Below are 22,395 nucleotides of genomic sequence, written 5' to 3' on the forward strand. Positions count from 1 at the left end.
GAATTGCCAGAGATACTGTCAAAGCTGAGTCAAACCAGGCCCACAGACGGAGAGGCAGAAGTAACAACTGCATGTTTATATCCATCACTTACCAGGATCAGAAAAGGAGTCTGTATTATAATTTCATGTTTTAACGACACACACACACACACAGAGAGACACCCCCAAGTGATCTGCATTTTCAGGAGCAAATTAAGTTCTTATGGTTTTATTTTTAAAACAAACCATTTCTTCCTAAAACTGGACACAGAACTGCATAAGGAGGCAGTACATTGCATGCCAGAGTCCAGAGGCACTGCCATCCTGCAGGCTGGAACTTACCACATGATGCTCCAAGTCGACTGAAATTCCAAAATATGAAAGGGTAATGGGGGATGAACTCTAACAAAAATATGTACTTTAAAACCCTAAATATTTCATTTGTGAAGTGCCTTTTGATCCTTATAACCTTTGGTTTTAACCAGTCTGGTGTCTTCTGTCAAGTATGGTTTACTTATGACATATCATCATGGCACCAGGAATGGATTTGTTCATAAGTTAAATAATGAGACTACCTTTAGAGTTTTTTACAGCTAAAAATTCTCGTGGCATAAAAGAGTCATCATTTCACTGCTGAACTGTTATTTTCTTAGAATAACTTTGAACTCTGTAGCTTTTTGGGAAGGGGGATGTTTTTCAAATAAAACACTGCTTCTCTTCTTCCCCAAAACCTCAGCTTGCATTAGCTGGAACAATACCAAATTTGTGAAGACATGTATTCAGGCAGATTGTAAATTTAGCAAGAGCATTTATGTTACTAAATCCAAACAAAGAACTAAAGCAAGATGCAAAATATCACACACACCGAAAAAAAGTTCCAAAAGATATGGACAGAGATTTTTGAAAGCTGAATAAGAGCCTCAGCCACACAAGTTTGAAAGAAATTGATTAATTGCGTGGTTGGTAATCTCAGTTTATATGCCAAGTTAATTTCTGATATAAATTCATTGTCTTCAGTGGAGTTGCACTTCAGATATATTTGACAGATAGTCATGTTTCTTCTCCAAGAATAACTTCTAAGGCAGAAGGTTTAAACATGAGTGAATGGAAGTCCTGTGCCAAGTTCTACCCTAATTTATACCATGTACAAAACAGCTGACTTGGAAACGAGAGTGTAAGGAAAGGCAAAAAGAGACATGAGTCTATTCTTCCTTTGCTGGGACATTACATCAATTCCCATAGGTAATGGTCATGTCTCTGAAAAACACAGTGGGAATCCAAAATGCAGTTTGTTGGAGATTCTTTCCTTCTAAGCCTGAAAATTCTTGTATTTCACAAGCCGTAAGTGTTTGGGGAAGAGCCTGGACTAGTCTAGGTGGAGGGCTACGAAATTCATTCCTATTAACTACTGCATCAATCCTAGTCTTGGTTGCTTCAAAATACATTTGAGGATAAACACTGGAAATGGCTATTTTAATATGAATATTGGAATTAGCAAGTTAATTTAGTCAGAAAGTAATGTGTTTCAGACAGTCTCAACCTCAATGTTATTTTGAATCAAAACCTAGCATTTGGATTATTTTTTTTTTAGTCAGTTGGGCTATTTTTGGCTCAGTATTAGTATTAGCCTTATATTAAATAAGGCTAACATGTCACAGGGTACACCCAAATTTTCTAAGGTAAGAAGGAAGTAATGCCCATCTCAGCTCTTTCTATTCAGCATTGCTAAGGGCAGGGGAAAGTTTTACTGCTTTGCCTGAAGCATCATTTATACCAGCAGCAGAAATTTGAGCACTACAGCTCTAAGTGTAGTGAATTGCTAATGTCCTCACTTCTGATTCTTCTGTTGGCAGAGTTATTTTACTGAAAAGTGATGTAATCTGGCAGTATGTGAGCTCAACATAAACAACATGGCTCCAGAGTAATACCACTGCTCTCAGGGATCATTGCTAGGGCAGGCAGCGTGAGCCAGCAAGCTGGTCTCCAGAGTGACAGCCCAAGCACTTGGATGCCCTTCCCAGCTCTCCTGTCACTGACTATTTTCAGTCAAATCAGGCAGCAGTCACCTACATTGTTTTAATGCTCAACTGGAGGTCAGAGGCCCATCTGCTAAGCACCCCAAACAAGGCAAAAGTGATTTCCTGCCCAACATAGATTGCAATATTTATAAACTGAAGAGACTCCAGATCAAGAATATCTCACGTTCCCCATCAGCAGCTAGCTGTGAAATGCAGCTAGGTGCTAATATTTAGCCTCATAAAACTGTGTGGAAGTGAAAAGCTGTATAGGATGGGCTGTGATCATTGCCATGAAAGAGAGTAGAAGTATTTTGAAGTAATTGGCTGGGTCAGAAGAGGGGAGACTGAGCAGAGCCAGCCCCGCAGGAGCAGCAGCTCTGCACAGCCCTGAGGTGCACACCCCCAAAACTGGAACAGAGAACATGACTCTGAAGCTGACACTTCCCACTCACCTGGGATTGTACTGAGGTGTTTTCTTCTTCCCTTCACCAGGCCCAAGCAAGCCTTATGCAAGTACTTTATTACTGGCAGTGCCCAGCAAGCTCACTGAGCTTTTTGTGCTCCCTGCTGAGACCTGCCAGCGGGGAGACTTAATTGCCATCTGGCCCTGTGCATGGCAGCCACCTCCCATCCTTCATTTCTTTACTTCAGCTCTCTCCTGCATATGTGATTATTTATAATATATCTCTATGTGCTGGAGACAAATACAACCTGTTTTTTCCCTTACCAAATGTTATATCTGTGATCTTTAATTCTTCACCTTTGCAGCACTCCACACCTGTACCATTTCATCCTCTGTACATACCTGTACCTTTCTCCTCCCAGGCTCATCTCAGCAGCTGCAGTCCAGTTCTACTTTTCCTGCTCATTGCTTGTCACCTTCTCACTTCCTTCTTTTGGGCTACCTCCAAAATCAGCACTTCTCCCTCTTCTCCTTCAGAGCTGCTGCTCTCTATCACTTGCTCTAGACATTAGTGCACGAGAGACTTTTTTCCAGTCCTGTTCAGCATTTTACCCTCCACTCCAACAATTTCCATCTGTAAGCATAAGGTTATCACAACTAAGTGGACCATGTGTAAATATAAAAATAGCTGGACAGGTTCCCCACTCTCTTCTGCCTTTCCTCACTTCAGTAGCTACTCCCAAGTCCAGGCACAGGCTCAGGCCCTGCAACACAGGTACACACATCACTGCTTCTCCCTCACAGCATGGCTGTGAAAGAAGAAAGCATTTTTTAATGGTGAGAAAGAAACTACAACTAGCAATTAGAGAAGAATCAGGAACCAATTTTCAAAACATCGCAATGTTTAAACTATTCAATCTAAGATAAGAAGTGCGGGGAAAAAAAGTCCTGGTGCGACATCATCATAGATGGAAAATAAGCTACACAGAGGTCATCTTGTATTGTAATGGCATTCGTGTTAAGGGCTATGACTTGAAAAAGTACTTCAACTAAGAATTGCCACATCTACTCTGAGGGACAAGGAGAGCATTTCTGCCAAGGAGTTAAAAAAAAAAAAAAAAGTATTTCCTAAGGAAAATAGAAACTTAAAATAACACCAATTTCAAATTGCCTCTTGTGTGGTGATCTCATTTCCTTAGGATCAGCTTCTTCTTACCCCTCCAAGTAGGAGGCATAGTTAATCTTCTGAAAACTAATGTTCTGTTTGTCTGATTAAGCCAATCTTAAGTCATTAGATTTATTCTTCAGACTGTTGCCTTCTCCTAGTCTTGGGCACAGAAATCTGGGATATAGGGTATTCTCACAGCTTTAATTTTGAAAAGGATTAAAACTGAGTTTAGCTGTCACGTTTTACTGTCCATCTACAACCAAAAGAGTGAACAGTCCTCCAGGGCTGATGACGAGGAAAACTTTTTCTACAGCTGTAATGGCTGCAATCATAGCTAGTGCAGTGATATCACTGGCTTCGTCTTGGAAATGCAGAAAGGATTTTGAATAGTTGGCAGTAGTAAATGATTCATTTACTAGAAATGAAATTAACTGGAATTTCACTAGAAATTCAAAGCACTGCTTAGTTTTACATTTGAACATAATCAAAGTCCATGTAAATTGTTTTTAAAAAGGGTGGAAGGACAGAAAAAAAAAATAAATATAAGAACATAAGTAGCAAAATCTTAGCCTATAAACTGAAACTAGGAACTAGCTGTCCAGTGCTCCAAAATCTAAACTTTTTTCTCTATTTCTGCAAGTTGATTAATAGCATTTGTTGACCATTGGTTTAAAATATTATAGCTCTTTGTTTTAAGTGACAAGTAAGCAAAACATAGAAGGTAAATTGTTACAAGGAAGGCATGCCAAAATAGAGAAGGAAGATATTTAACCAATTATTTCTGCCTGATTTACAATCTGAAGAGGAAGTTTTCAAGAATGAAATTTTGAACAACCCTCATTTTGAAGCATCCTGGTTCAAAGACTGGCAGCTCTTTTTCTACTGCTTATAGAAAACCTAAAGCATCCAAAGTAATGTTTTTTTCCCAAAGGTCATCTGCTCATAGAATTGTAAATGGGGTTGTTTTGGTTCCTTAATTGTAGAAGCTACTGTGACCAAAAAAAAAAAGGTGGAAAAAATTAGAGAGTACCATCAAAACCTTCTGATGTTCTTTGTCATGCATTGTTACATGGGTAAATGATGAATGCTATAAAGAGTTTTGGTTTTATTTTAATTTTGTTTCCCCCCTCCTAAAGTGTAAGGTGGGCCACAAACAGTGAAAAGTTCTCAATTGCTACAATAACCGACACTGAATTCTGCTGATGGTTCAGGGAAGCTGCTTCATGTCCCTTTACATGGAAAATTGCTGGGAAATCTTAAAAAAAAAAATAAAATTCTGTTGAGTTGATGTCTTGTGTTTCTGACCTGAAATCTTTGTCTCTCCAGCTCTTGTTGTGCGCTTCCTGACCAAACGGTTCATCTGGGAGTACGATCCAACGCTAGGTAGGTTATTTGATTCTTTAGGCATCGTATGCTAATAGCACGGCTGAAAGAATGGAAATTCATAGAGTTAAAGTTGCAAGCCGTAGTCAACCTTCAGATTTGCTATACAAAGCTTCTCTATGGTCATTTAAAGCTGGAACAAACTGTTACCTAAGACAGCAGAATAGAGAAGCAGGAACACACTCAGTCGAAAGCGTGGGGCACATTTCTGCCCACACAAGTCCGTGGGAATTTTGCCCTTGAAATCAATTGTGCTTGTGTTTCACTCTGCAAATCATTTAGTGTGCAATCAGTTTTCTGCTTTTGGATAACCCAGACATCATCTGCTAGAGAATAAGATGGCTGGAATACAGACCTTAAAAATTCAGGGGAAAAATTTGTACGTTCTTACTCTCACTATACATACACTTAGGTAAGTTTTTTGTCCTCACTTTTGAACGTATATTGTGTCTCAGTTTTTGGGTGACCAGGTAGGGACACCAATCATCAAAAAAGCATCCACATGTCTCTTACACTGCTCCCACTTAGCTCAGCTGGGTCTGGCACTTTCAAGAAGCTGGCTCAGATATCTCAAAAAACATGTCCAACAGTTGCCTGACATAAAAATTTTGCCATGGTCAAATTTCTTAGTATTTCTTAAGTTAGTGTATATTTAAGTGCTCTGCACCAGAACAGATCTGGGCCAAGAAGCGCAAGTTGAGGCCTTCACAAAGTAAAGGTCTGGGAAATTCCTTTTTCTTCAACCATGTATTTCTGTCTCCTTCCTAACATTTCTTTGCAGGTTCTAATGCAGATCATACAGTTAAATATCTATTTGTTTGTTAATGTTCTTTCTCTAAGAGGTCTGACTAAGGAAATAGAGAATGCCATAAACTTGCACAGCAAAAGCAAATTTTAATATCTTCTATTACAGAACCCAGGTAGCCCTTTGACAAAAGCAAAGTATCCAGGATCATACTGGTATTTTTACCTGACAAGATGAACAGATGGCAGATATCAGAAACCTTATCTTGGGAAAATAAATCTCAGAACAACCTGAACTCCAATACATTCTTTTATCTGCTACTATCAATATATATTCAGCAGTGAGTTATGTGTCACCTGCATTGTGCTGCACAGGGGGATGTTCAGGATAATGTTCTATTAGTGTTGTTAGTTTTAGTACTCCACATCTCTGGTACTATTACATCATTTTAGGAACTTAACAAGATGCGTATAAAGTGTTCTCTATCAGTGTAGTGCAAGTTCATTAACTTCTTACAGGGACACTGCATGCAAAAGCATCCTTTTTGCCTTGTTTAAGCACACAAATAAAGTTATTAGCAAGCTGCAAGGTTTATTATTTTTCCCCTATTATGAAGGCCCTGTGCCCTTTTTGCTGTACAAGACTTGACATTTGTTTCTGTTTTACAAATGAATAGAATCGCAAATTACTGTTCCCCTCAGGAATTTAATGGTTGCAACACAAAGCTTTCGTGCAGACAACAGTCCTATCTCAATAAACCAAAAATTAAATCTCTCACGGCTTACTGAATTCTACATTCTCGTTCAGTTTAAAGAATAACAGCTTAAAAATGATATATTGCAGTCATTGTGATGCTAAGTGCTTTAAATTGCTCAGAGGAAAAGGTTTGAGAAATTCAAAAACTAATAAATTATTGTCAGTAAGTTATTTCTTGATCACAGTGATCTCTAGTGAAAGCTGCCCACCAGAAACTGTTTTTTAAAGTATTATTTTTTCAAACTGAGGATCAGAGTGGGATTCAAAGAAGGTTCTGAAGTGTTAGAAATAAAAAAATATCCTGAAATTGTAACCACTATCCAGGTCTTCAGGGATCAATCAGAAGAAATTAACGGTACCTTCAAAAGCTTTGAGAAACAGTGCTTGAAAGAATGCATTTCTGTCTTTGAAGTGATTTGGTGTCTAGTTACCTGCAAACATCACCAAGCTGAATCCACTGAAAAGTTTTGGCAGAATGCATTTATTTCTTCTTAGCAGTCATGGACTGGCAGTTGGGTGGAAAGAGGGATCTCTACATGTTCAGGCAATATAAAAAACTGAAGTTGTGTCAGTGAGACTTGTTTGCTCTACAAGGAGAAATAAGCAGCTTTGTCAAGTAATTCTGAAAGGACATGAGTAAAACAGATGCAAACTATCCAGCTCCTAAGCAACAGGAAGTTTTGCCAAAAATCACTAGGGCTGTGACCAAAATTTCATATTTATAGTTTACTTCTTATGTCAAGTTTTCAACCACCCATTAGCCCTCTGATGCAAGGAATCCCCCGATAATTCCTATTTTTATGAAAGCTTTCACCAAGCTGTCCAAGGCCTGATGGAAATTCAACATTATCCTAAACTAAACATCAGGTTTAAAAAACCCTATTCTTTTAATTCATGGGTGGCAGATTGCATCTGGAAGGGGAAAAAACCCACACTTTTACTATTCTTTACTATTTCAACCTGCCAGAAATAAATGAAGGACCACATTTTTAGCAGCACCTGGATATACTGCTGTATCTCCAGGAGCTGAATTACAAACCACAAAATAACATTTTCTGGTGGGAGGAAAATCACTGAATCTTGCAAGCTTTGGCACATGGAGCTGCTGCTGAAGTCAGGGCTTTGCAGCTCTGCCGCTTTTGTGCATGGTGCTGGATCTGTGGAAGCATCTCAGCTGCATCTTTGCAAAAGTACATCTCACTGAGCTTTTTATTTTACTGTTCCCAGCCAAGGGGTAACATCTACAGAAAAGTTCATTTTCTGGGGAGTGTTAACCATCACATTTGACTTCTCCATCATTTCTGTCACCTTGGCATGGGTTTTTGTTTGTTTTTAAAAAGGTGCTGAATTCCTCAGGCTATGTGGTTACCTGACATTATCAAGGTGAATAAGTTTCCAAATCAGTTTTTATTTATAGTAAATTACACAGCTATCTCATGTTTGCAACAGAATTAGATGGTTCAATGAGAGAGGTCCATGTAGAAAGGGGCTGGAACTGCACATTTTAAAAAAATACATGCAGTTGTTTTCTAAAACAATAAATAAATGAATACAGCATTAAACTAGCTTTCTTTAGCTTGTTAAACATGTACTGAGAAAGGGGATTGGGTTACCACATAGATTTCACCAAAATTCACTAGTGTGTTTTAAAATAGAACACAACTTGAAAATGAATAAACAAATCTGGTGTGATGTTAGAAGGCTTCAAAGCACTTGGCCTGGTTAGGGTACCACTTAAGCCACAGACTAAAAGCACTTCACAAACATCAGCAATTTATCTGCACTGGACTTAATACAGACCTGGAAATTTGTGCTCTATTTCAGTTTGGGTCTATTAAGAGATTCATAGAAGCGTCATGAAAACAAGCATTCCTGTGTACCATTTTGGCAGTGCTTGCCGGGAACGGGGTGGCAGCAGGCTGACAATTTGCTGGCACCAAGCAGAGTTTGCAGCCTGCAAGCAGTCACCCTGGCAGCAGCACTGCTTCAGGGGGTGCTCTCGAGTCTCTACCATCTCACTGCTGCCACAAACCAGCAGTGTATAAATGTGGAACACTTGCCAGCCGGCATCATCTCAGGGACGGACACACTCTGTGGGATGAGTGTCAAGGTGGAAGGGCCTTTATTTGGCCACCTACCCTCTGTGGGTAAACTTTTATCATGTATGCAGGACTCTCATGGACCTCAGTGACACAGAGTTTCTCACCATGACTCTCAAGGGTGCTGTAAATAGCTGGTCTCCTCATCGCCAGTAAATTGCGATAAGTCTGCATCTGGGCAGTTCCCCTATGAGCCAGTGGCAGTGCCCAGAACTTTGAGTGCCTTCAGCTGAGCTCAAAGATAGAGAGATATTGTGGTTTGCCATTTAATTGATTTTAAAACTGGAGTCAGTCATCAAGGGAAGTGCTAAATCTATTTTTTCCTGGGAGGCAAAAGAGGAGGAGGAAGCCCAAAGAGCCATCACAGCAGTAGACAAACAGATGGCCTGCAGAGGCCATGGGTAGCAGCTAATTTCCTGCCTCCATAAGCCCTGACATGCAGTGAGAATCTCCTGGATCAAATGATAAGAGAAGAAAATTCATCATTACTATGGCTGAGTGCTGAGTGCTTTTAAAAATAAGTTTTGCAGTATTTCTCTGAGAACACATTTGTTGTACTGGAACAATTTGCTTCACTAGAAACAGAGTTGGGATATCCAAGAATTAAAAAAAAAAAAAAGGAAAAAAAAAAAGAAAAAAATGTAAGGATGGGGGATTATGAATTAGGTTTTTTCATTTTTCAGAATCAGCATTTTTACATAAAGTTGGGAGAATCAGGTAGTTTCTGAGGCTGGGGGACATAAATGTCTTTTTTTTTGCCACATAAGGACAAAACCAAAGAAATAAAACCCCAGATAAGTGCAGGAGACAGTCTTCTCAGTTCTTTTCTATTTCTATCACTGATCTATTGCCTACAGTCTCTGCTTCCTCACCTATAAAATCATTCATCTTGTAGAAGGATTGTAAATCCTTTAAATAACCAGTACTCAGAGTTAAGGCTTATTTATCAAAGGTGCACAGAAACACCAAGCACTTTTCAAAAAAACTAGATTTTAGAAAAAAGTCTACTTATACCAGTGAACAGGAAGACAGTATTTTTGCTGACCTTTCTAAAAGTATCTTGGCTTTCTCACACTATCCCTAGATGTCTTTCTCTATCTGTTCCCACAACTTTGCCAGTTTGTGAAAGGAAAACCGTCTCTGAACAGATAATCAGTAGAACAGGGCAAGACAGACTGGCCTGTCTATGAAGGCAAAGAGAGGCAAAGCAAAAGAGTTTATTTAATTTGAATGGGATAGAGAAAAGACTGTTCTTCGAAGGACTTTAAAGGAGCAGAGGTAACTGTAAAGAAATATGGGCCTTAAGAAAAATAATAATTTTGCTGGATTAATAGTGATATTTTTAAAGACTATTTCTTCCAACGGTGTCACAATTTCTTTACAGGTTTTTATTCACTTTTTTTCTACTGGGCAAATAAAAAAATCAAGCTGGTGTTTCTGTGAAGTCCTCTGCAATGCAACATACAGACAGCCTGTAAGACACGAAACATGTAAAATGGGTAAAATGTACGGGTGTCAGAAAATCTCCCATCTAGGAGTGTAAAGTATTACAAATTGCAGTCCCGCTAGCTTGATTATGAAAGGCCCATGATAGCACCATTCTTCTCCAGCAGAACATGGGACTGCAGAAAGGTACACACTACCTAAACAAGCGCTTGAGGGAAGGAGACAGACATCTCTGTTAGTGTGTTAGACAGACACCTCTAGTTAGTTCTCTCACAGCACAGAATTTAATCTCCTACACACCAGCTCAAGACTTCCAAATTTCACCACTGTGGCAAGAAGAGCAGAAATCAATTTGTGAAGATATTGTTTACATTAGCAACAAGGCTTTTCCCATTGGAAAACTTACTGCAAGGATGATTGTTTTTACATTAGAAGAGTAGTTTTGCCTACATCTGCAGCTGGGGGTTCTGTTAGCAAAATAGTAGCGTTCAGGGATCACAAGAGAAGTTTGCAGATGCCATACATGACAACAGTAGCAAATAATGCTGGCCTGAGTTTCTTTTCTGCTCTTTTTAAATACAGGTCTTTATGAACATCATAAACAACAGAGCAAAGCAGGAATACATCCAAACTAGCTTGCATGAAAATTGTTGATAATCAGAAACAGCTTAGCAGTGGGAACCAAGACCTCATTAAGAAGTATAAGGATTTAATATTATTTATTATATATTATAATTTACCCTGGCAAGAGAAGATGCAAGAACTATCTTGTTTGGATAATTTTGTGCCGATGAAGCCTTGAGAAAGAGCTCGGGTCCAAATATAGTTTTCAAGGACTATCTTTGCTTTCTGCTTTATTGAGCTAACATACTGACTGGACAGCTGGAATACTGTCAGAGTAACAAACTCTTGATCCCCAGAATTGCTTTCCCTGCTGATTACAAGTTGAGGAAACACATCTTTGTATATTGTAGATTTTTAGTTTTCTTGACTTGCGGCTTACTCAGCAAATTTTTCTTAACACTCCTGAAAGTTTAACTGCCTGCCTTTACCACAAAAATACTCCAGCAGCATAGCTGAGAAACTGCACAGACAGCAAACAGCACTTTTAACAGAGTAGCCCATACTAAACTGTGCTAATAACTGATGGTCCCTTCAGCCCTAGGGTGTAAAGGTAGATAGACCAGCAGCCATAAGAGGAAGACAGCCTGGGGAAGGATCCTCTTCCAGCTCTTTTTCCTGTTTCACAACAGGATACTGCAGTCTACACAGTGCTATAACATGCTCATAATTAAAAATAATCATTTTCCATAGTTGGCAAAAGAGGAGAGAGTTCTGCCATCATCTTGCAGAACTTTACCTTCTGCATATTTCTTCTGAACACCCATGTTGACAACTACAGCTCGTCCAAGCACAGCAAGGAATAACACATGTGCTGTGGTACAGGCTTTCAGCCAAAGTGAGATGTAAGGGTAACCAATCATTTGGGGCTAGAAGGGATGAACGGCTGCCAACCTGTGTGTCAGGGAGTACTGTGACAAATGTGTAGACATTTAATAAATCACTGTGCAACAGCATTATTTTCAAGCCAGACTCTAGCTATTAGTATCCTTGATTTTTATTGACAAAATTACTCATTCCTTCTGCCTCGGTGCTTAAGGGATTCAGTTCTCAATAGTCCAGATTGTGCCTTCCTTGGCATCTCCCCAGGCTTCTATTTTTCCTTCATCGAAAAAGTAGAAACATTATTTAACTTGATATACATTTAATATGTTTCATCATTTTTACTGTACTCTTCAGCAGGAGGAATTTATACTGAATGTATATTATAGCAATAAGCTGTGAAAGTATTCCAAATTCCTCTGAGGTGTTTCTAAGGAAATGGACTCATATGTCCTAGAGCACCTTAAAACACCAACACTGGCTTCTAAAATGCTCAACAAAGACTTGAAATGATGAAATTATAATTGAGACCAGCAGAGGAAGATGCTTACAATAACATGGGACGCAGTTATCTGAAAATGTGGCTTGTTTTCTTTCATAGTCTCAAGATGAAGATATTCTTGATGTCAGCAATAAAAATACTGCTTTTTTATGGTAGCTCAACAGACAGCAAAAATCAGGAATGGCAGTGGCTGTTCTTACTATAGCTACAGCTGCAAAATATTTTGTCCCTTTTTTTCTTACTCATCATATTCTGAAATGTTTTCAAGTTTTCCAGTGCTGCTTTTGCGCCTTCTGGAGAACAGGCTTTTGTTTTGCTTGGTTTAGGTGTGAGAAAAGTTTCACTGGTTACTTTCCATTCATATTGGCAAAAATAAGGTGAAACAGCTTCACCAACACAAGCTTCTTGCCACAATAGAACAAAAAGGCATAGCAAAATAAGATTTATTTAGACTTAAATTTATCATGGACATAATTCCTAGCAGGAACCAACATCTCTGTCAAATGTTGTTGGGAAAATTAAGTCATAAAATTAAAAAAAGAAACAAAACAACCAATAACTGTTTAAACCTTGAAGCTTGGTCCCTACTAGTTAGCACTGCTCTTTGTTGGTTTTGTTTTAGCATGCCTTAAGGAATCCAGTTCCCCAGCACCTGTACACATTTTCTCTGCCTACCTCAGTAAAAGCTAGATGAGGACAGAAACCATAGGAAAAGAAATGTAACACCACTTCACTTCTCCTCAAAAGAAACCCATTCTTTGCATGCAGCAGAAGAAATCATATGCAGAAGGCAACAAATAAACATGCTTCCCATTATTTTTAGAGGTATCTCCAAGAAAACTGCATTCTACAGTTTCTGTTTGGAGGCCAAAATTTTATTTATTGAAAATATTAACACATCAAGAAAAAAAAATCTCCCATGTGTTTTACCTTAAAAAAAAAAAAAAAAAAAAAAAAAAAAAAAAAAAAAAAAAAAAAAAAAAAAAAAAAAAAAAAAAAAAAAAAAAAAAAAAAAAAAAAAAAAAAAAAAAAAAAAAAAAAAAAAAAAAAAAAAAAAAAAAAAAAAAAAAAGAGCAAATCCAGGGATTCAACAGATCCTTTCATATCAAGATTAGAACTTTATAGTCTAGTGAGGCTATGCATGCACTAGCAATCTATTACCATCCCACTGTAGCAAAACTAGGAAAACATGATAAAACCCAAACTGCTTACTAAGCAATGACCTAATGAAACCTCATTTCTTCTGAATTTTTCTCCATATTTCATACTGCAGTAGCTGTTCTCTTTGCTTGTGTCCTTGTGTTCCACAGAGCATCCTTTGTCCCCGACAAGTCCCCACAGCACCTGAATCTTCTTCTAAGGTCATCTACAAACAGCCTTTGCCCATCTTCATGGACTAGGGACAGCCCTGCATCCTGGCTTGTGCAGAAAGGCATGTGTCTGCTGACTTCCCAGAGCATATAATGGCTCTTCTGCCCTGTGCCTCCTCAAGGGCATGAATAGGGTCCCTGTGCCCCACTCAGCCTGGATTTATGTAGGACAGAAACATTTGACAGCTTCAGCTTGCACTGAAAATGGCAACTAAAAGCAGCTCAGCAATCTGAGGCACACTTGCTGCCTGCAGTGCCTCCCATCCACAACAGCAGACTGCATGGGAAGCAACTAGAGACCCTAGAGTTGGGTTAAATATCTGCAAACTAATATATTCTTCTTTCATATGTGTTTTGGTTTAAATCTGTAGCTTGACATGAATTTTTGTGTAGTATGATAGTTGTACATAAAGGGCACATCACACCTCTGATGTGTGTACAACCTCCTGGAACTCTTCCTTCTGTATCTCCTGATTTTTGAGGTTACACATGCAGAAGCATAACCCTGAAGAGTGCGAGTCCAATTATCAGGGTTGTCAGTCACAAAGTTTCCTTCCAGAAACTTTACTTTTACTGCTTTTGCTTTTACACATGATAATAATAGGCAATGACCATGGATGGTATGTTGTTTGACAGTTATTGATAAATAACCCAACTACGCTAATTTTGGGGTCTGTGGTATCAATGAATAGAGAGTTACATGAAGTTACGCTGCCTTAGCATTAGAAATATGTTTTAAATATACAAGGGTGGTACTGTGCTTACTGTAAAACCACTGATGGTTGCAAAATAAAAGCCCTCCTGTGAGGTAAATAACAGAGGGAATATGTAACAGCCAGATGTAAGCAAGAAAAAGTACATTCAGCTGTGTTTTGAAAAAAGCTGGGGCTGAGGAAGGAAGAAGGCAGGAGAGACCTTCTGAATCAGGAAGGTACATTCAGCTCACAAGGGCTTTCTAAAAGGTGGAAAGTTCCTGAAGCAGCAGGGAAATGCAGAGGGGGACAGATTTCACAAAGGCAGGCTCAAGGAAGGATCTGGAGAAGATGTCAAACAAGACCAGCTGTCAAAGTAATGTGTCTCAAATGTGATAGACAGGTGCCATCCTGATGCATGTCAAAGACGGAGTCTAAATGAGCAGGGAGTTAACAACAAAAAAACCCAAACCAACAGGAACCTTTATTAGGTTAACATAACTAACTATGGGGAGCTGTAATATTTTAAACATTCTGCTGCACTGCTGTCCAAGAAGACTTTAACCGTAACTTTGAAGTTCGCACCTATTAACTGAAGCTTTTTGGTCTGAAAACTCAGCTATAATCATTACACAAAAACTCTTTCTCCAGATACCTTGCATTTCTTGAGTCCAACCGGCTGAAAACCACCATGAGACCAAAGTTTCTTAAAGCATTTTTATATATCCTTGCTTTATGAACCTTTCTTGACAAAAATGGACTAAATTCTATATAGAAACAGAGTTTGTGTCCTTCTGTATTTAAAAGTAAACAAACAAGACTAGGCTGCTCCTTAAGTTTGAGTGTAAAATAGTGTATGTCATGTCATTGCTCCTTCTCAGCTGATTTACCTACTTCTACTACAAATGCTTTCCTAAAACAAATAAGCCCTTCCAAGCAAATACTTCCTTCCAGAGCAATATATATTGCCAGTTCAAAATAATTGTTCAAAACAACTTTTTACATTATTACAAATATAAACCAAGAACTAAAAAAAATTACTTTTCAGGTAGTTTAGAAAATATAATATTCTGGAACAAATATGTTTAATAAATCAGGATACTCCTGGACAAACAGGTTTGATAGATGACCAACTAAGTCTTATAGGGCAAAACTGTATTAAATATATCCCAATAAACATAGTGCAAGGGTGTGATGTGGTCAAGCTATGACTTAATATTGCATCCATAGACAGTCTGTAAGTCATGAGCTTCAAAGTTTTCTCCATATAAGTAGGGTTTTTTTCCCTGTATTTTTAAAAATCCTACTTTTAAGAAGAATAGGGAGATTTGTAACATGCTTATAAACACTGAGAGCCCTCAGGGAAGTTTTTTATTTTATTTTCACCAAAATCATCATTTCCATAATCATTCAGCAGCTGTGGAAATTTGAAAGATTTATTCAGTTCCTATTACCAAATTATTGTGGCTTAAAACCAAGCCAAATGCTACCACTTTCCAACATACTTCTCAGGCCTTTTGGCAGCTTTAAATATTTTTGAAATAAACTTCAATTTTTCAAACAATAGTGCTATGAGAACCAAGAGTGCTTTGCACAGCAAGAGTGATGGGATATTGCAGCTTTATAAACAAGAGGGACTCTGCAGTCTGGCATCATCTTTCAAAGCCACACTTATCAGCACCTTTGAGCTTGTTATTGCGAATATGACCAGAAGCATAGCACACCCCCAGACCAACAAGAAACGGGTCAGATTTACTTATTTATATTGAAACAGAGCAACCCACTAAATTTTACTATTCCCACAGCACTGTCATCTTCAGGCAAACCCCATCTCAGTCAGCAGCTCCCTAACTCTGCTTTGAAGCTGGCAGGTTTGACGCCAAGCCTGTGGAGAGCAAAACACAGCTCCACAGTTTCCTTTCCATTGATGAGGTTTTAGCCACATAGCTAAAAAAGATAGAAGATGGGAGCAACACCTGCTGCAAATGACAATCTGAAGCTCAGAAAGTTGCCTGAAGTAATTTTGGGAGCCACTGGTACAGTGTTACACTTTTCTTTTTCTACTTAAACATGATGATGTAAGCATAAGACATTTAGAGCCTGGATTCATCTGACCAATTTTAGACTTCCAAGTGCTTTTGAGTTGTGATTTATCCAGGAAGAGAGCTCAGACAAGCTATATCCAGCAGCTATTTTACTTCATCAACTCTAATAGGAGTCAAGGGTTCTTAGCTGAGCACAGACACCTGTGTTGCCAGTGGGGTTTCAATTGGGAATCCAGCAGCTGTCTCAAGTCCTGTAATTTCTCTCTAGCTGCATGTCTAAAAAAAAAAAAAAGGCACCAAAACGATAGTAATAAATACCAAAGCAAGGCAATGCGTTTTTGAAGCACCATGGGATCAAGGTGAACAGACTGGAGCTCACATCTTCAGGGCTTATAAGTTACAATACAACCAGATTCTTCAGATGTTTCTGAAGGAGAAGCCATGTCTGTGATTACACCAAAAAAATGCTTTCAATGCCCAGCCATTTTACACTCACTAAAATTCACCCAGCTACCACACATTCCAAAGCACAGGAAGACACATTTACTAAGATTTATTTACACAAATCTGACACAAATTGATGCTACTCATCCAAGATCAAATTCCATTCCAGCGTGAGCAACCAAAGTGAGTTAAACTTGCAACGTAAAGTGCTGCCAAAGTCCTATTTTGAGAACTTAAGTATCATTTCAGAATCATGCTGCTTTTCTGCAGTGAGCACAAGACTACTCGTTGAGATTTATTCTTCCATTTCATGGGGAAGATCTGCATGGGCATACCCCACTCTGCCTCCTGAGAAGGGCTGGGTGAGCACTTTCACAAGTTCTGGGGAACAGTTCTCAACAGCTACTTGTTAAGCAGGGCCAGATGGTTGAAGGCATTCAAGCACTGCAAAGTCTTAACAAGTAAGGAGCTAATACCACATTACTTACTCAGAGAGCCATCTCTTCTTCATAGCAGCCTTCCCCAAAGAAAGTTCCTAAATAACCTTCCCCTGGAGTACTACACAGGGAATCCCAACCTAGCACTGAACATTTTAGCCACTGACATAACTCACTGAAGGTACATCACTGCAGCTTCCACACCAAACTAGAGCTTCTTATCTAGACCCTTTTCTGCATTCCCTGAGGAAATTGCTGCGTCTGAGAGGGTGTGTGGAAGAGACAGATAAGACTGAGAAACTTAGATATATCTTACTCTGCTGTGTAGGTTGAGTCTCAGGATCATAAAGGTGGACTCCAACTCCTTCAACAGCCTCAAAATACTAAACAGAAGGGGTATTTATAACCTTTTAAAATACCCATTCTTCATTGTCTGAAACCCTACAGTAAGAGTGCTTGCCATCTGCTTAAGTAAATTGACCGTTTGTCCCTGTTAGAGGCAGCTGGGCTATTACAGCCATTAAGGTGGCACAGGGAGGGAGTGACATTTTTGTTTTGGGAGGAGAGCACTGACAGCTTAAAACATTCACGATTATGAAGAGCTGACATTCTTAAGTATGTAACGAAAAAAGGCATTCACCAAATAGGAGTCCTTTCAAAAGTTCAAGTTAAAGAAATGTTTCCTACAAGATTTCCTTCATTCCTATTGAAGAGATTTGCACCAAATGAAAGAAATCTATCTCTGACAATGCAAAGCATTCATAGTCGCTGGCCAGACTTTTATAGCATACACATTTGCCTTTTGATATAGGCCATCTGTGAGCTAGCAACAGTAATAAATCTGAATGTTAGCACAGATAATTTTCCAAGTTTTAGGTCAAATGCTATCAAATTTAGCTTATCAGCTTATGAAGATAAAACAAGCCTTTTGACCTTAGCTTTCTGATTAGTTGCCTGGTTCCAGAACCTGGAACATAGTAAATGTGTTCTTTTTCCTATAGCATGGTGTGAATGCTTAATGCCCACTGGTTATCCTTATAAATCTTACACAGGGAAATCACTGCTTGATCCCTTGCTGGAAGATGGGAATGTGATGATTTCAGAATGTTTAAAACAGACATTCCTAAAATAGCTAACTGATCTGGAATTTTTTCACAGTATAAGGCCTGAGCTTAGTGGTTAGGTTCCTTGATCTGCAACCATACTGGTTTTGATCTTGTGAGACTTCAGACTGTGCAGTGACAGACTGTTGAGCTGGATACTTTGAGAGTTCTAGTACTTGTCTTTCATAGGCAGCAGCCTTCTCTAGGAGCAAACATGAAAAATGAAATACAGCCTTGCAGAGCTCTCTGCCACAGGAAAGTGTCCTCCTATTGGGTGCTGAGTGCAGTGTCCACAGGCACAGCCCTTTGCAGGTCTAACACACAAGAAAGAAAAAGCTGTGCTGTACAGAGAGACATAAAAGCGTTGCTGTTGTAGAAAGGACTTGAGTGTGTTTCAGAATGGCTGGAAGAGCTCCACTAAATAAAATTTAGTCAAACTGTGTGTCACATTTCAGGTCTTGTGCTGGGAGAGCTGTAAGGAGGATTAAAAAAAAAAATGTTCTTTTAATACGTTTGACAATATGTTCTTATTTTAGAGTCTACATATCGTCACCAAGCTACCATTGATGATGAAGTGGTTTCCATGGAGATACTAGATACAGCTGGTCAGGTACGTGGGTGCATGTACTATTATCCAGTACCTTGGCTTGGACAGACAACAGGGAAGGGGAGTGCGGTGGTGGTGGCAGTGTGGTAGGTGGCGGGTGTGCTCTGCTTCTGGGGACAGAGATGTGCTTCTAGGCAGAGCTCCCCCCTCCATCACCACCATCAGCTTGCTGCTAGACTCAGCATTCTACATCCAGACCCTTCTGCAAGGGACTCTGCTTAGAGTTTTCAAATCCTGGAAGAATAAACAAGTCAAGGTTTACTCTGGTATTAAAATTATTCTCATGTCTTGATTCAGGGCCAACCCAACATGTCATTACTACAAATAAAGTCGCAGCCTATTTCTACAGCCAAGTGATAAAGCTTTACAGCCTCAATCCGTGATTTGCACTAAAGTGAAGAGCAGTTTTGTCATAGTCAGCTCTGCCTTCCTTTCAAAACATGGCACATGCTCATGGAGCATAGGGCTATGCAGCTTGTGTGCTGGATATCATCAGAGGAGGCCCCCTTCCAAACACCTGCTACCAGCCTGTCCACAGGTAGCTGGGTAGATCTCCTGTGCTATGTGATAAAATAGGTGATGCATGTAAAGTAAAGCAGCTGTACATGGCTTTGTAGGACCAACATCTCTCTGAAGGTCTGGTGTCTGTTTCATAAATCAAATTCCTAAGGATAGTGTCTGTCTTTGGGAACAGGAGGATGCTATTCAGAAAGAAGGACATGTGCGATGGGGTGAAGGCTTTGTGCTGGTTTACGACATCACAGACAGAGGCAGCTTTGAGGAAATGCTGCCACTAAAGAACTTGTTGGATGAAGTTAAAAAGCCCAAAAATGTCACCCTGATCCTGGTGGGGAACAAAGCAGACTTGGATCACTCCAGGCAAGTCAGCACAGAGGAAGGTGAAAAGCTGGCCACAGAACTAGCATGTGCTTTTTATGAGTGTTCTGCTTGCACTGGAGAGGGCAACATTATGGAGGCCTTCTATGAGCTCTGTCGGGAGGTACGGCGTCGAAAGATGGTCCAGGGCAAGACTCGGAGACGAAGCTCCACCACCCATGTCAAGCAGGCAATTAATAAGATGCTTACCAAAATCAGCAGCTAAAAAGAGCTGTACTAAACCACATAAGATTTTAGAGCATTTTAGCTTGGAGCAGGGATCAAGCAGGCAGAGCACATTTAATTAAAAATGGTCAAAGCTTTGCAGTGAAAAAAAAAGACAAACATCACCATATTTTTGAATAACACAGAGTCATACTATTTTCCTGTTTTGAAATGTATTTAGCCACACTGCTTCTGGTAATGTGGAAAAAAACCCAAAAACACCAAGGGAAAAAAAAACACCAAATGAACTCCAAAGGACTAGATGATTGTGGGAATTGGCACCAACAGAAAATCTTCTGCTTCTACGTGGCTAGTCCAACGTCCTGCAAATCAGTAGTGCCTAAACATCATTTCCAGCCAACCAGCTGCTCAGTGGCCATTGGCGAGTAAGATTCAGCCTTCAGTCCATCAACTACCATCACAACTAATGTTCTCCAGGACTGAATAAGTGTTGAGGCTGCTCTGTTATATCAGAAAGTTTACCTGACACCTTTAACTAGCTCTAAGTTGGTGCATTGTGTGCTTTTACTCCAAACTGTACTTCCTTGTTATTTTTGTCAAATCTATGAGTGCTGATGTTCTTAGCAAAAAATGCAGGAAAGGTCTAGTTTATGGAGTTTTTGGCCAGCAAGACATACATTTCAAAGAGCTGAAGTTCAGCTGCTCTTCAACATCCTATGAAACTGCAGAATTCATGAAGAAATAATTAGCTAGTCCAGTGGCATTTCAGCTCTTTCCCCTCAAAGTGCAGTACTGTACTTGGGGAAATGAGACTAAATGTGTTAGGAAGTCAAAATGAAAACAAAAATTAAAAAAAAATATTACGATTGATTTAGTTATGGGTAGTTTTTAGCTTTTGTTTACATTTCTTGTTTTGGTCTTTTTTCAATTCAAGTAGTTCCTCTTAGTCTATCCTATACCGAAGAAGAACAGAATCCTTGGAAAGGCAAGTATTTAAAGTCTAATGCCCAAATGCAGAACAGATGTGAATGGCCACTACCATATCAAAAGATCACAATTTCCATCTGTTTAAACTTCCAGATGTTGCTTGGAGCACTCTGGGGTTTAAACCAGAACTATTTTTTTGTGCCTTTTTTTGGCATATTGAAGTGAAAGTGTATTTTATCAGATTTTGGTGCCAGGGATAAAAAGTGCTCATTTTTTAATTCTCCCTTATGCATCTGATTTAAGCCAGCTGTCAAATTTTGCCTCCTGTCTAGTTGGTTTGTTAACTGTATGCTAAAAGATCTAAGAATCAAGACTGGAAGATTTTAATTCAGATTGTTCTGGTTTCCCACCAGTTGTGTTGCATCCCTTTGGGCATCATGGTGTGCAGTTCAGACTGTTATCATGTAGAACCACTGCCAAAGGTTGGGATGATAAATGGGAATATTAGCATACTCTCCTTTGAGGAAAACCTCCCTTGTAGCAACTACTTACAGCTGTATTCTCCACTGCTTTGTACTTCCTATGGTTATTTGCCTCTGTGATGAATTAATTCCAAAAGGTTATCACGTACAAATTGCCACAGATTTAGGAGAATGAGTATATCTAGTTGGATGACACTTCAGACAGTTATAGGTAGCCATAGAGGTGGGGAACAGGCTGAAGAGTTAGATCTGTTTATCCCTGTAAACAGAGAAAAATTCCAAGTTAGGACTTCTTTCAAAAGTATTTACTTCAAAGTATTTTACCAAAGTAATGTTTTTTAAACTCTCTACTTACCCAACCAGCATCAAAGAACATCACATTCAGATATATATTTTATTTGTGCTGTTATTTGTCTCCTCCATTTCTGTATTCTAGATAGTGAAAACTCGATTTCACTCTTCTGGAATCAATGTCTATATTTTGGTCCTCATGTTCAAGTATATTTCCATACACCACCTAGACACGTTGCAGTGGAAACACTACCTTGTGCTTCTGGGCAGGGGGTTCTTGCAACAGGTGATATCACTGTCTTTGAGACACACCTGTTACCACACTATTTAATATATCTCTAACTTTTGTTAAAAAGAAAAAAAAATAAAGGTTTTGCCATTTTTAGTCCTATTAGTAATGTAGAATCAATACAAGTGTGAAAGAAAGAGCTAATGCCTGCTCACAAACCAGAAATCTTTAGCTGAGGGTCTGAACTTGCAAGCAATGTAGTTTCTCTAGGAGCCAGAATTATTATTTGCAAGTTGAAGCACAAAGTTGTTTTGTTATCTTTGAAATCAGTGCTGCTGGACAAATCTGAAGTACACAAAATCCTTACCTGCAATCCCATGGCAACACAGCTAAGAGGAAAGTCTTGTTATGCTAAGATATTGATTCATCCCTCTCTTAGAAAACTTCAACAGTTCTTTTTTCTGAAAACCTTTCTTGGGGTTCAGAGTTGAGCTGCATTTAAAATACAAAAAGGTTATAGATGAATGACAAGAGAAAAAAAATTATTCATATGCATGTTAGAAGAGTTAAAAGGAAGGAGAGGCCCTCATACTTTCCAAAAGAATCTCAGCAAATTGTAGCTTCCTTTTTAATGTCTGTGTGGAGAAGTTATAAGATCCTGGTGAAATAAAATGTTCCACTGTGCAAATATCACTTGTTACGTAAAGCACCTATAATAAAAATAGTAACATTCCTTTGCAAAGACTGAATTTGGAAGCTACCAA

At 39.0% G+C, this 22,395-nt stretch overlaps 1 protein-coding gene across 2 annotated transcripts in view; it reads left to right on the plus strand.

Moving 5' to 3' along the window:
- Positions 1-20,337, plus strand: part of RERG (RAS like estrogen regulated growth inhibitor) — a 100,372-nt gene extending 80,035 nt beyond the window's left edge. For both annotated transcript variants that reach the window (XM_027891003.1, XM_027891004.1), the window contains exons 3-5: positions 4,895-4,951; positions 18,570-18,643; positions 19,335-20,337. In XM_027891003.1, coding sequence (XP_027746804.1) covers positions 4,895-4,951; positions 18,570-18,643; positions 19,335-19,742 — 539 coding nt within the window. In that variant the 3' untranslated portion in view covers positions 19,743-20,337. The remainder of the gene's footprint in view (positions 1-4,894; positions 4,952-18,569; positions 18,644-19,334) is intronic.
- The last annotated feature ends 2,058 nt before the right edge of the window (positions 20,338-22,395 follow it).

The sequence above is a fragment of the Empidonax traillii genome, unplaced genomic scaffold (assembly GCF_003031625.1).
Source record: "Empidonax traillii isolate 1590-97213 ecotype Southwest subspecies unplaced genomic scaffold, ASM303162v1 scaffold305:size1471525, whole genome shotgun sequence".
NCBI classification, from domain to species: Eukaryota; Metazoa; Chordata; class Aves; order Passeriformes; family Tyrannidae; genus Empidonax; species Empidonax traillii.